This window comes from Grammomys surdaster, unplaced genomic scaffold (assembly GCF_004785775.1).
Source record: "Grammomys surdaster isolate TR1022 unplaced genomic scaffold, NIH_TR_1.0 65, whole genome shotgun sequence".
Taxonomy (NCBI): domain Eukaryota; kingdom Metazoa; phylum Chordata; class Mammalia; order Rodentia; family Muridae; genus Grammomys; species Grammomys surdaster.
In genome coordinates this window covers 20,027,797-20,042,129 of record NW_021604567.1, presented here as the reverse complement: position 1 = coordinate 20,042,129, position 14,333 = coordinate 20,027,797, and the positions used below count along the sequence as shown (strand labels likewise).

The 14,333-nt window shown below is 44.6% G+C and overlaps 2 protein-coding genes across 5 annotated transcripts in view; one reads left to right on the top strand and one right to left on the bottom strand.

The window, feature by feature from the left end:
• Positions 1-3,304, top strand: part of Ggact (gamma-glutamylamine cyclotransferase) — a 36,217-nt gene extending 32,913 nt beyond the window's left edge. For all 4 annotated transcript variants that reach the window (XM_028771885.1, XM_028771907.1, XM_028771889.1 and 1 more), the window contains exon 3: positions 2,283-3,304. In XM_028771885.1, the coding sequence (XP_028627718.1) occupies positions 2,296-2,745 (450 nt within the window). In that variant the 5' untranslated portion in view covers positions 2,283-2,295 and the 3' untranslated portion in view covers positions 2,746-3,304. The remainder of the gene's footprint in view (positions 1-2,282) is intronic.
• A 1,021-nt stretch (positions 3,305-4,325) lies between these two features.
• The window catches only part of Pcca (propionyl-CoA carboxylase subunit alpha), a 308,071-nt gene continuing 298,063 nt past the window's right edge, over positions 4,326-14,333 (bottom strand). The window contains exons 23-24 of the mRNA XM_028771105.1: positions 7,049-7,126; positions 4,326-4,672 (exon numbers count right to left, since the gene is read on the bottom strand). Of these exons, the coding sequence (XP_028626938.1) occupies positions 4,604-4,672; positions 7,049-7,126 (147 nt within the window). The 3' untranslated portion in view covers positions 4,326-4,603. The remainder of the gene's footprint in view (positions 4,673-7,048; positions 7,127-14,333) is intronic.

The following is a 14,333-nucleotide window of genomic DNA, read 5'->3' as shown; positions in this document are numbered from 1 at the left end:
GGAAAATGCTGGGAACACATAGAATGGCAAAGATGCTTTAGATGAATGCTGGGAAAATGCTGGGAACACATAGAATGGCAAAGATGCTTTAGATGAATGGAATGGGACAATAAAGACTGAGATGAAGGAGAAAGGAATAGTGAAGGCAGAAATAGTGAGGGTACCAACTCCCCAGTTACCATGGCAATGAAGTTTCATGCTGGAATTCCCAAAGAAGGAATGCAGACTCTACTTGAGCCCTGTCATCATCACTTTTCAGAAGCCAAGGGGCCAGAGAACCTAAGAGCCTCAGTTCAAGCTAAAGCAGAGCTTGGCCATCCCAGCAAGAACCTGGGAACCTGAAAGGCAGTGAAAGCACACCTCAACCGAGTCAATACAATGTCCCTCGATCTCCTTCCTTCCACACTGTACACCAAGAGGGAGAGGATTTGTGTATCGAAGGAATCCACCAAAGAGGGTACATTCTGATGGCTTGCAGAAAAGGTGACACTGGATTGCCTCAACAGAAGCTTGACCAGGAGGCCCATGCAACACAAAACACCCAGAACAATTTTAAGTTCCAACAAAAATAAGAACATGATTGAGGAAAGGATTCCTGTCCTGTGTGCCTTAATGAAATCTGCATAGATCCAATGCAGAAGTCAAACGCAGTGGACAGAAATGGTGTCAGGTTCCCCCAGGAAGATAGCAGGTCAGGTAGAGAGGAACATGGTAAGTATGAAATGATAAATACATGCTTACAGACACAGGCTGTTCAGTGCACAGACTCATGAGTCACCCTTGTGGTAGCAAAGCAAGTGTTCTACATACATCATTAGGTCATGTTTCCTGTCCTTGCCCTGGGAGGTCCCCTTCCCAAAGCCCCACAGTTTAGCATTGGGCACTGCTGGTAAGGGCAGTGGAGATGACCTGCTCCAGTGTTTCCATTCTCAGACCACATTTTACACGGGTCACTTAGTTACATAAGTCTGTACCCCAGTCTTAGGCAAATGTTAGTTCTACATGGAGCCAAGGTTCCTGCTGTGGATCACCATGGATTGTCATTACCCTCTAAAATCTTAGGGAAGAAAGCTATGGTCCTACAGGAGCTATGAAGTTTTGCTGGATCTTTTGTTGGGACAGGAATGTAAATGTGTTGCTGAAACCTTGGTTTGCCCTAGAAGTGGGGAGCCAGGTTGTTACTTATTTATATTTGCTTCTCCTTGTTCATATCTGTTGTGGGGACTTTAAAGCTCCTTAAAAGACTGAAAGATAACTGTGTCAGAAGGTAGCCAGCCTGCAGGTGTTGGTCCCTGATTGGGTTCCTATCTGACTGACAGTTCTTTTCTTAGGCTGAATACCTAAGTGTGTGATTGGACTGTCAAGTGTGCTGTCCTGGGTAGCTGCTCACTCAGGTGTGCCTGTTTTCAGAAGTTCACAGAGGTCTGGTAGTAACTTGACTTCCACTGGGACAGAGTAGTGAGGTGAAAGGTTTGTGTCAGTCATGAGGTCAGGCCTGTGTTCCTGAAACACAAGGCTGTCATAGAGACCCCAGTAGCCAGCTGAAAAAGCTGCGGATTTTTTTTTTCTTTTTTCTATTCCAATCCCATTGTGACCCCACCCCTCCCACCTGAGATGCTCAGGAGCTGTCTCCATATGTGGGCTGTGCTTGAGGCCTTTGTGAGACCTGGATTAGTCTGTCCTAGTGGGGCAGAGTGACTGACCTGCTTGCTCTTCTTACCTTAGCATTGCAGTTGAGGCTGTTTGCTGGGCGTGTTGGTTTTCTCATGCCAGCTACTTGGAAGGCTGAGGCAGGAGGATCACTTGAGCCCAGAGCTACATGATCTTACAAACACATGGAAGATCTTCACACCACACACATACATGGTGCTTACCATGTTAGGGAGTGTTCTTCCTCTAAGGTTATAGAGATCCACTTTCCTGAGCCTCCCAAGTGCTGGGATTAAAGGTGTATGCCATCGAACCTTGCTCCCCCAACCCAGATTTTTAAAGTCACTAATATGTGCTCCTCTCTCTAGGCTTGGGATTTCAAACTCAAGGGCAGGCTGGCCTAGTACCTCTTTCAGTTTTCTAAATAGCTAGAGAAACCATTTCATGATGAGAAAACCACATGAGCTTCTGGGTGCCATAGCAAAGTTTAACCAGAACATTTTGGCTTCTCTTCCTTCTGAGCTTGGCCAGCAGAGTGGAAGGGCTGTGATGATATTACCTTCAAGTCTAGAGGCTTCCCCCCAAGGAGACTCTTCACTTGTTCATGTGCCTACCTGCTCTCTCTTCTATAGTATCTACAGACAGATGACCCACATCTTCGTGTATGGCACCCTGAAGCGGGGCCAACCCAACCACAAAGTCATGCTGGACCATTCACATGGCTTAGCAGCCTTCCGAGGCCGAGGCTGCACAGTAGAGTCCTTCCCACTGGTGATTGCGGGCGAGCACAACATACCTTGGCTGCTTCACCTGCCAGGCAAGGGCCACTGCGTGGCAGGTGAGATCTACGAGGTGGATGAGCAGATGTTGCACTTCCTGGATGACTTCGAAGACTGCCCCAGCATGTACCAACGCACAGCCCTGCAGGTGCGGGTGCTAGAGTGGGAGGGTGACGATAGCCCCGGGGACAGTGTTCAGTGCTTCGTGTACAGTACAGCCACCTATGCACCCGAGTGGCTGTTTCTTCCCTACCATGAAAGCTATGATTCTGAGGGCCCACATGGGCTACGCTACAACCCCCGGGAAAACAGATGAGGGGCTAGTGCCTCAAATGCCAACAGGATGGAGGGAACCTGGTAGCTGCCTGGCATAAGCAGAGCGTTCCAAGTTCAACTATAAAGCATATTGACAAAATGTGTTTTGTCATATACTCTAATCTGATGTTACTTAATACTGCTTTAGTCTTAAGGAGCACCTGGACTTGCAGGTACTAGATGGGAAACACTCTAGACTGGGGTTCCCAAAAAGACAGTTACAGGATACCTGGTACTCCTCACTGCTTTTCTTTCTTTCTTTCTTTCTTTCTTTCTTTCTTTCTTTCTTTCTTTCTTTTTTTTTTTAATTTGCTTTGCTCTAACCTTAAGATGGAATCTTCTGAGACTAAAAAGACTGGACTGTAGTTGCATCTCAGAAAATGAACATATTGAATCTAGAAAGAAGTGGTAGGAAATGCTGATTTGGGTCTGATCGTGTAAAATCGTCAAGAGAAGCAGGTTGTACCTAAACTATGTGCTCCACCTACCTCACCCCTACTTGCAATTACCAAATCACACACAAATTATTAAAATGGCCATTAAAATACAAGTTTTCTGTTGCTGTTGGTCCTTCTTTTGGTGTACTTGCTTGGTAGAAGGTGTTTTTCATTCTAATTCAGCAAAGTCAGGAGCACTGACTTGCTGGGAGACACAGCTGAGCCCTCAGACTTTATGTCGTTGATAGGTGCCCAGCTCTCTGCAGGCTAGCCCATTTCTGCCACCTGAAGGTGCAGCCCTTGGGGAAGAGCCTTTCAGAAGAACCAACACATTAGTAATTTGTTCCTCAGGCCTGACAGAAGGCTTTGCTTCCAAATACAAACAGCACTTAAAATAATGTTAGGAAGGCACGAAGTACCAATTACCATCTACCTCCATCTGATAATCTGTCAGCATAGATGCAAGTTGCACATGACTCTGCTTCTGCCTCCCAATGAAGTAGAAAATGGATTCCAAGAAATGCAGAACCAAATGCAGCTGCTGGCTGAGCACTCTGGCACTCCACTAAGAGCTCACCCACCCTTCAGTGTAATGGTGATCGCTAACTGCAACTGGCACAGAAGCATGACTTATTTTTAGTCCCTTTTTCTTAAGTGGAAACTTGTTTCACAAAATAGAGGGGCAAATATGGGTATCAGCTGATGGGCTGGCAGCTCCACACACAATAGTGAGGGCTGGGTATCCTAGTCAGAGAGGGAAAGGGACTGGGACAGCATGCTTGTCCTTGGACAAGCACAGGCAGCACCCTGTCTGCATACCCCCAAAATGGTGATCTGACTCTTCAGTCATCCATGTGACATCAGTGTAGACCCACACCAAAGGGGGTTTCCAGAACCTTCATTTGTACTACCTGGTCTAAGGAAGTCATGAATAATGAGCCCCAGGAATCCATCCTGAATGATGGAAAGAAGGAAGGTAATTAGATTATAAAATGGCAAAAGCTAATAAAATTGGAAGCAGAGGACTGGAATTTATATAAATTTTTAAAGAATCACAATGAAATGCTAATATTTACAGTCAATTGGCACAGCCTGTCGCCTCTGTGTATATTGTCTTCATTCAGAAAAAAAGGGCAAACTAATATTTAGACAAATGCTTGGTTTTATTGATTTAATTTTGACACTAGGAAATCTCAGCAGAAGTACAAATCATATGTACAAGTATTTATATCAATAAAAATTTCCATTGGTGATTTTTTTTGGCAGAATGTCGGTTTTGCCTCTTCTGAGGAATAAATACGATGCTGTAGAACCTGCCGCACAGGAGTGCTCCTGTAAATGCTTGAGCAAATTGAGGGTTAGAGAATAATGGAAATGCTAATTAAAGCATTGAGCAGTGTTGACTGAAAGGCTGGAAATAGTTCATTCCAGCTCCACGAGCAGGTCTCCTTCACCAACTGTGTCTCCAGCTTTGCAGTGCACCAGTTTCACCTTGAATTAAAACAGTTGGATAAGAGCAAGAAAGAGAAATGGGAACCAAGAGGCGCAGTCACCTCAATCTCTCATGAGAAATAAGTGGCCTTAGGCCTGAAAGCTTAGGTCAGACCCCTCTGCTCACATCTGTCTGTGTAAGGAACCTGAGTGCAGGAGCGTCCCTGCAGAAGCTGTGCTTCACTTCTCCTGTCTTTTCCGTCCTGTCAGCCCAAGAAAATTCTTAGGGAATTGAGGCTATGGATTGCTCATAGGCCTCTGATACTCGGCCACTAGGCCTAGGTCACAGCGTCCTGAGACCTAATATGTTCATGCTGGTGATTGATGCATCCCATCCCTGCTGCCTCCTATAGTTTTGAGACTAGAATGTGTACTTAAGTGTCATAGTAAAAATCAAACAGCTACAGAACAATCCAAACAGATACCAATTGGAAGGAGAATCTCCTAGCCTGACCTTGTCCTCCCCCTCTTCTGATTCCTCCTGAACATATCCCTGTCTTCCCCCAGATTTGTGTGCAGGTTTGAAAGGAACATGCAGAAGACTAGAGGACATAGGAAGTCATCATTTCTTTCCTTGGAAATAGTTGCTTAAGCCATGAACAAACAGTGGGTTTGACCTAACTGGTCATGTGGGTATTAAGCGAATAAAAATATCAGGAATTGTCCAGGTTGCTGCACAGTCCAGTCCCCCCACTATAAGCAGAAGAAACAGACTTTTGTCTTAAACTTGATTCCAGAGTTCCTAAGAGCAGTGTAAAGCTATGCAGGTAACAAACACTCAAAGGCCCTGATGGGCAGGAACCATCTAGAGTGAAATGGGTAGTGATATGTGCTAGGCACTAATGATGGCACGCTTACTAGGCCTGTGGATCTGTTTCCATCCTGAGCACGTTCTCCAAGAGGAAAAATGATCCTTCCAAGGAAGAACCACTAGCTCCAGACACAGACAAGGCCATTCCATTGTCTTACTGGGTTGAAATCCAAAGGCCTGTGGGTCAGGACTGGAATAAATGGTCAGGAGGGATTGAGCTAGCTGAGGTCTAGCTAAAGCAGACGTGCCCAACAGCAGTTCTGGGCTCAGGATGAAGGAGCAGCTAGGCTGTTCCTGTAGCAGCCCAACAGAAAGCAAATAAGGCATCCAACTTATTGGGCCCCACGCTGCCTCAGAAATCAAACAGCTACAGAACAATCCAAAACAGAACCTTAGCCCAGCCACACAGGGCTCTTAGCCTGACTATACACCTATTCTTGGTCCCCATGAGGCAGGCAAGTTCTCACCATGACACCAGGGCAGTGTTCACAAAAGCAAGTAAAAAGAGTTTTAAATAAACTAAAGCTCACATTTTTGTGTCCATATTTTTTGGGAGCTCATTATTATTTAACTGCTTCCACCTCCTAGAGCATGAGACCCCAAATTCAGCTTAGAAAGGGTTCTAAGACCCTGCATACCATTCTACCCTGTCAAAGCCCTCAGACACTGGATAGCTATCTTAACTTGCTCCAAGCTTTCAATCTACAAGAGAGCCTGTAATTTTCCCATGGGGACCAGGTCAGACAACTCTAGGCCTTCTGAAAGTCCATCTTGTTGGTGTTGGCTTTTAAGGTAACAGACTACAAGACAGACAGACGCTGACTTGATTGTAACTGACCTTTTTCTCTGAACTCAATGTCCCCAAAGTGTGGCCATGGTGCAGGACACAGCATAGAACACAGCCAGCCTCTGCTGCTGTCCTCACCTCCCAGTCACATTCTACTCTGTAGACACTTCCCCAACCAAAACAGTCCTTTGGGAGTGGGATATAGTTTTTAGTCGTTAGTCACTGGAAAAACAGCAAAGTAGCTTTTCTGCTTTCTTTAAGGAAAAGGTTCACTCTCAACAAATTTTAGTCCTGATATCCTTTCTCTTTTTCTCCCTGAATCACTAAGTCCCATTCATGTATGTGGGGCTTCAGCTCCTCCATCTACAACTGAATTGTTCCCTTCAAGGAGAAATTATCTTGAAGAGTTACATTAATTTTTGCAATCTGTAAAAACCATTTCCTGCTGTGTCACCTAAGTCTCAGATAACTAAGTGCCACAGAGACAGATGTAAACATTAAAAATTAAAGACTCCTTCATCTGAAAGACATTAACGTGGAGAACAAATATGCTTTGACTACCTGAACATAACATGGAGACCCTTCCTGGAGGGCCTGCTCCCCAGGAGGCAGAGACACACTGACAGATTGAAACTCCAGTTCCAGTGTCCTCCGCAGGAAAGAAACATGGTGCAGACATCACCTCTATATCCATTTCTATCCACCCATGTCTCAAAGGTGGTGGAGGTCCTGCGTCCATCACAGGCTGGAAGAGGCTAGTAGGAACTTGCAGACATACCTTGCCCATTTTTCCAGCTGTCATACTGTTTTGCATTTTCATAGCTTCAATCACACAGATTTCCTGACCTTCTGCTACCTGGAAAATAGGTTAAAAGTAAATGTTTTAAAAACATTCTAATGAAAATGACTTTGGGCTAGGACAAGGAAGTAGGCTCAGATATTTTGGTCATTCTGATAAGCCCTTAGAAATAGTGATCATGGGAGTGATCATGGAACTTTGTTTATTGCCTTGCTTGTTCTTTGACTATTTGTGTTTATTGTCTTGCTTGTTCCTTGACTAGCTGCATCTATTGTATTGCTAGTTCCTCATCCTAGAACTGACCTTAATACTTGCATGTAATTCAAATGGTATAAAAGCAAAAAGGAGGAGGGGGGGATAGGATAGGGGGTTTCTAGGGAGGGGAAATGGGGAAAGGGGATGACATCTGAAATGTAAATAAATAAAATATCCAATAAAAATATGAAAATTATTCAAAAAAGAAAAACATTCTAATTTTATAGTAATGTCCAAGAATGGAGTCAGTAAGTTGTTTGTCAAATGTGCTGATTGGTTATCAAAACACCAGAGACCTCTGAGGGCTTCCACTCCAGTGCATCTGAGGAGCCACCAGAGAAAGGCATTCACTCTGTTGCCAGGTTCTCAATAGAAAAGCCTGTATTTGAAGATCACAAGAGTAGTGTATGAGGCCTCCCCTAGGCTCTAGGAGTCGGCAGAGGTGATACAAAACCAGTGCTCCATATCTCTACCATATCCTCAGCAGGCAGAAGGATCAAGCGACTCACTAGTGCTTGTGTGTTTTCAGGTCAAGGGATGTGGCTACCAAAGGGTAAAAGTTTCTTTATGGGATGATTTAAAATGTGCAGTTGACTGTAGTAATAACACAACTATGCACAGCCACCACCAGCAACTTGTCTGCTTTAAAGGGACAAAGTGTACCACATGGGAATTAAAGTAATTTCTTACTTAGAGTCGGCACATATCTACCTTTATCTTGGAAGCTAAAGATGACAGCCTAGCATCAGGGCCAAATCTATAAGATATGTAAGTACTAACAGTGACGTGGCTTCTAGGAGTAACTTTCTATGCAGGAATGGCTTCTCCAGCTATACCCAGTCCTTACTAAAGGCCTGAGTGTTCCTCAGATACCTGCTCAAGCCTGTGTTTTTGATGCTCAAGCCTGTGTTCTGATGCTTGCCTTGCCTCTGGCTATGGAAAAGATCCAGGCTGACAGGCACATACCTACAGTGTTAATCTGGAACTTCCATTCTGGAGTCAGCTGTGACTAAAAGCTACATTATTTTTTCCTTCTCTGGCCTTAATGGTTAAGCACCAAGGAGGTAGGCCAGGATTTCTTTCTCTGTTTTGTGGGGAAAGGTCTCTTCCTCTATGAAGTGGTAGGCTTTAAGGCTCCATGGGGTGCTGCTGGTATGGTGGCTGGGCTTCTGGACAGTCACACTACTGTGGCTGTGCTGGCCAATGCCACAGAAGGGCCTGGAGAATGTTCTTTCCTGCCATCCCCAAATGATCTCCAAGTCCCCTCCCGGCTCCCTGTGTGGCACAAGCTGTCTTGCTGGCAGTGTGAGTACCACAGCCCTGTGCATTCTTTCCTCTGCTGTTCAGGTGGTGGGCTGTGTTTTCCTGGCACGGGAATATAGGAAGAGAGGAGATGCCAAGGCTTCTGGTTCTGGCAGGGAGGAGAGGCACTGCTGACAAGCAGGCTTGGAGCGCAGTGCTCACGGCCGCTCTTGACTCATTTCACCTGGCATCTGCAGTGCAGGCACAGAGAAGAGACAACTCAAAAGGACTGTTCTTCAAACTGTGGGACAGGAAAGGGCAGTGCCAAGATGATGCACATGCCTTGGCTGGAGGTGTCAGAACCATTATTCCTTCATGCCACCATATTAGAACCACTTCTTTCTCTTCAAACCCAGTTAGGAGGTCAAGAAAGCCAGGAGAAGGGCAGGGATCACCGAGCCACACAAGGGAGACCTATGGCCTAGCCATGGCCAGAACAGAGATGAGAACTCATTATCCAGCAGCCAGGCTGAAATGTCCCTGACCCTGGCCTGCAGGCAACAGCACAGATGGCTTCTTAGGACACCTTGAAATTATATCCAAAAATTAGGAATCAAATGTCTACCTCTGGGCTCTGGTCACTATTTCCTGTCGAATGGACAAGTTCTCACCATGTGTATTTATGTGGTAGCCTTCCACACACCCACCTAGCCTGGATCCCTCTGAATACTTGAGAGTCGGGGTTGGCTCTGAGTCCCCTCACCTCATGCCATCAGCTTCCTTCTGGATGGACTCGCTGCCCTCTGTCAGCAGCTGTGTCTCCTGTCATTGCTCATCTCTTATCACACTGCTTAAGACCTGCCGGGCAGACTGAGGAGCCCCGAGACCCTTCCTCAACATATACATACAAGTGTCCTTTCATTCCTCTGTAAGAAGTGTGGAGGTTTCCAGTGGTCATGCCTAGGGGCCAACTAGGCAGTGATATGTTTGTTCCAACTGCTACACACGTGCATGCAAAACCAAATAAAGAAAGAGGTATGCTGACAGGCTTGATCTAATTTCAACTTATTTCACTCCTTGGAAATCAATGCAGTACAAGTTTCTGCTTTAAAATAAAAAAATAAAAATAAATAAAAAAATAAAAACAAAAAAACAGAAAAACCAAAAAAAAAAAAAAAAACCACCCCACATGTACCCACTACAGCAACTTCAGGACTGCTGGCAGGTCCAGGAAGCCTGAGCACAGCTGGCCAATCACTTTCACAGTGCCCATGGCAGAGCTGGCCCTGTAGCATGGCTGCACACAAGACTTCTCTAACACTTATGAATCATCTGATAAAGACTCAATGATTGTGACAGGATGTATCCAGAGTTGGGCTTACTAAATGGTCACAAGCCTTACAAGTCTGTCTGATGAACACAGTCGGCCTGATGTGCTTCTCTGCTGTCTAATTGGTGCAAAGTTTGGAGACCTGAATCCTATGTCTTTCATCCGGCTTATTGCATCCTCTTCTCTGACACAGGGTCAAGGTTCACATTCGAATCAGATTATTAGAGCAGCCCTCATTAAGTGGGAGCTAGACTTGCCCCTAAACGAGTAAGCTTGTGAGAGAACTCGGCCCATTTACTCAGCAGATTTTCACATGTTTAGGGGCCTGAATGTCACCCAGCATTGCTCTGTGCTGAGGAGTTTCAGACATCTCCAGCTGATGACTAATTGTGAGTGATGGGAAATGAAACCCAGCGAAGCCAGCTGCTTGCCATGGTCGGCAAAATGACTCTAATGGAGAGAGGCTGCCAATTTTCCAGTTTTACTGGCAAGTCTTCCAAGTGTAATTAAGGGAAGTTATAAATGATATGGAAATCTATCAAGTTCCATTTATTTTCAGAGGACTCCTTTCCCAGGGGACTTTTATCTTGAAGCTTATAGTATGCTTTGTTGTGCTAATGATTTAAGCCACATCTTGGTTCTGATTAAAGCCCCCAATCTCCTTCTACCAAGGCCCCTTCACTCCTTCCACAAAGATTAAAAGATACAGAACATTCTCCAGCACATGCCCCCTCTCAGAAAACATGCTCTGACTGGGACCCGCATGGCAATGTGTATCGTTCGAACTGCAAACTGCTATCTGCCGTTGCCCCTAAGAAAGCTCAAAGAAAAGTACAGGGTGGGGAAGAGAAGGAGGGGGTCTCTGCCAGACATAAAAGCAAGACCCTCAAAGTGGAGCTTCGAAAGCTATGCTTGAGACGAGACATTCATCAGAAGGTGCTGTCGCCCACTAATGTTATTTGATTTGGAATAAAAGCATGAAAATGATGGCGAAGGCCTAAAATTGGAGATGTAAAGGATGACTGCACAGTGTTCCATTTCTCAATTTCATCCTTCAGAGCCACAAAATGGGGGTGATACAGTGACTGGATGAGCTTTACAGTAACAGCTGTGGTCTTCCCACACAAGGGAGGCCCTTCTAATGGGCTGAGGTCTGTTTGCAACAGACGGGGAGGAACAAAACAAGGGTTCCTATTAAGAGTGCACAGTCATATTTCTGATGGAGAAAATTATGGGAGTCAGGTTTCCTTTACATTGGTGCCTACCTTCTTTTGTCATCCAGACCCAGGGCTGTGTTAAGTGTGCTACTGCTTAAAATATAAGCCAGAGGATGCAAATGGTGTCGAGCTTGCGCTCCCCCCCCCCCCCCGCCCCAAGCCTACTCTAGCAACTGTAAAGAATGTAGAGGAAACTGTGCCAGTGGCATATGGCTTTCTACTGTGCTAAACATTCATACAAAAGACAGGTTCATCAGTCATTGGAGTATCTGGATAAAAAATTAGCTCCTGATGGATGGTATTTTGAGCTTACCTGCTGCTAGTACATTACCAGAGAAACACCGGCTTAGAAACCCACATGACATTAGAAACTGCAGACCATGAAACACGACACATGCAGGAGCACATAATGCACGGCAGATTATACAAAATAATAAATAAGCTATTTAAACCCTCTGCCTAAAATTGGGCCCGCTGCAAGGAACCCCGGGTCACTTCTACGCAGGCCAATTAATGCACAGCATCTGCTGTATAGAAGCAGGGCACGAAGCACTTCCGAATGATTCCAGCAATTAAAAGAAAACTGTTTCCTGCCTGTTCAGACAGCAACTGTTTCCCTGCAAGAGTGAGCACCAAATCGGTGCGCAGCTGAAAAATTCAAGCCCCTTTTGGGGAAGAGGCATGGGGGATGGGGAGGGGTGAACCTTTATGGAAAAGGAGCCTTCTTTTGTTGTTCTGTGTTCTGTGTTTTTCTGCCAAGTGAGACAGAAGGCTCGGAGGGCTTATGGGCCCACTGCAGTCTCCCCTTCTGCTGCACTGGTCCCCCCAAAACTAGGGATCCACATCAACCCTCCTGACTGTATTACCCAAGTGAAAATCGCTCCACTTCACATTTGAAAGGTTTGCCACTTAGAACATAGTTATCTAACACATTTTAGGTCTCTGAGATCTGAAGGAGGCAGCCTCCATTTGCTAAAAGGCAGGGTAGAATCTGATTATTCCTACTTCCTTTTCCTGAGCTACTAACATAGGCTGCTAAATATGCCCTGATTATTCTTGAAGAAAGAATGTGTGTCTCATGGAAAACCCACATGGAGATGGGACCCCAGGAGACTGCCCTATCTGAGCAAGGATGGGACTGGCATCAAATTACAAAGAGGACAGGCAGTGGACAGAATGGCTGACCCCTCATCTGGAGGTACTCCGGCCCAGCATACTCAATCTGAAGGGCTACGGAGAGAAGAGACCACATGTTTGCATGCCTGGGGGCTGAGACTCAAGCCTGTGGTATCTGCATGGTGTTGCCCTCGGCTCTGCCCTCAGACCCCCTAGAACTGTGCAGTGGGAGTTGGGGGTGCTCAGAAAGGAATCCAGATTGTGGCCAATGTAAATGAAGTCCAGGTTTTGTAAAAATTCCTTAAAATGAAGAAAAACATGACTCCCTACTGCCCTCTAACTTAGCTCACACTGACAGCCTACGCCTATAGTTACAAAGTTGAAACTGGAATGTTTTCCAGTCACAAGAGGCCAATCTGACATACTATCTTTGTGCATTCAGTAGGCTGTTTTAAAGGACCCAATGACACATGATGACTTCTCTTTCAGCATATATAAATGCATATATATACACATACATATATAGTCAAAACACAAAAGGTATTTTGAATCTTGGTAAGGTTAAGAATAAGCCTTGAACATACTACAAAGGTAACAGGCTTTCTCATGCCAGGAAGACCATTCCTTGAAAATTAAATCCAAATAAAGCCTGCACAAGTCTTTATAAAGATTGACTATCAAAACATTTTTATCTTATGCTGATAATTTGTACTAAATTATAAAAAATTTAAAAATCCAAATGTTAGCCATGACGAAAACTTCCCTTAAACATTTTAAAAGAAATGTTACATGGAAAAATTGATCAAAGGCTGAGGAGAGTCCTGACTCCTGAAAGAAGAGGAGGCAGGAATTAGATTGGAGAGGGGTGACTGGGCAACTTCATGGTGTGTATGTTTTACTGCTAGGAAAATCCGAAGCAACCGTGGCAAAGGGGAGCAGAGAATACACAAGTGCTTGGGAGATGATTCTCCTAACTTTCTATATGCTTCATTTAGAAACTTAAAAGTGTTTCTGAGTATGTGATTCTGTTTCTGTCCTGGGGAATACAGTTTGAAGTTTTGGTTCAAAACTGGCTTCTCCTCAAACTGCTTGAATAGTCACTGCTATAAACTATGTAAATTAATTATTGCCATCATTTTCTGATTGTAAATCAGTGCATCCATAAACTGAAAATCTATCCAACAGCCAGCCTGGCTTCTCTGCAAAAGGAAGGCAGAAATGAATGTTGGGCTACAAGAAGCACCAGAACACAGGTATCCCAAGGCCCAGCCTATCCCTCTCATCTAGCATGCCTAAATGCTTCAGAGCTTTCAAAGCTGGTTCTTAGAGTAGTAAAAAAGACATCTGCCAAGTTCATGTGTGCCTTCCCCAGATTGGCTGCAGACTCAACTGTATGAGCTTTGGAGACAACAGGAGGCAGCAACTGAAGCTCTGCAGTGGACACCTGTGTCTTTTGTCTCTTGGTCCATGGTCACTCACCTGCCTGGGAGCCCTCCCTAAGAGAAGCACAGACAATGAAGAAAAGACCGTGGTGAAACCTGGTGGCATTATTATTGCTGCTTTCATTTCAGCCTAAGGCACTGTCCAAAAAAAGCAATGGTCACAAGCCCCAACTGCCATTCTGCTAGATGCCAGTCTGGGGACCAGGTGGAGCAGCCTCATCTTGGGGCTGCAAAAATTAGCTGACTTGCAAATGTGAACAGGTTGAGGGGGAAGAAAACAGCAGCAAAAGCAGCAATGACTACTTACGTATAAGACAGAGATGTAAAGGGCCTTCTGGGTTGTGTCCCCCTAATTTTCCAAAGCAGTCAGGGGAATTCTTTCTGATGCAAATTTTAGATGAACACAGAAAAAAAATATATATATATATAAAAATATATATATATACATATATATATATTTATATTTATATATATATATATAGTTTGAAAGACCCTAACTAAAAGCAATCTTTAAAAAAAATCTTATCTTGGGTTGGCTCTTTTTTATTAGCTTTCATTGTTTTATGTCTAGTATCAAAATGCTAAGGAAACAAATATGCTCATAGTGGCTTTATTTTAGTCTTTAAAGACAAAGGGAAAAATCTTGCAACAAATTTAACAAC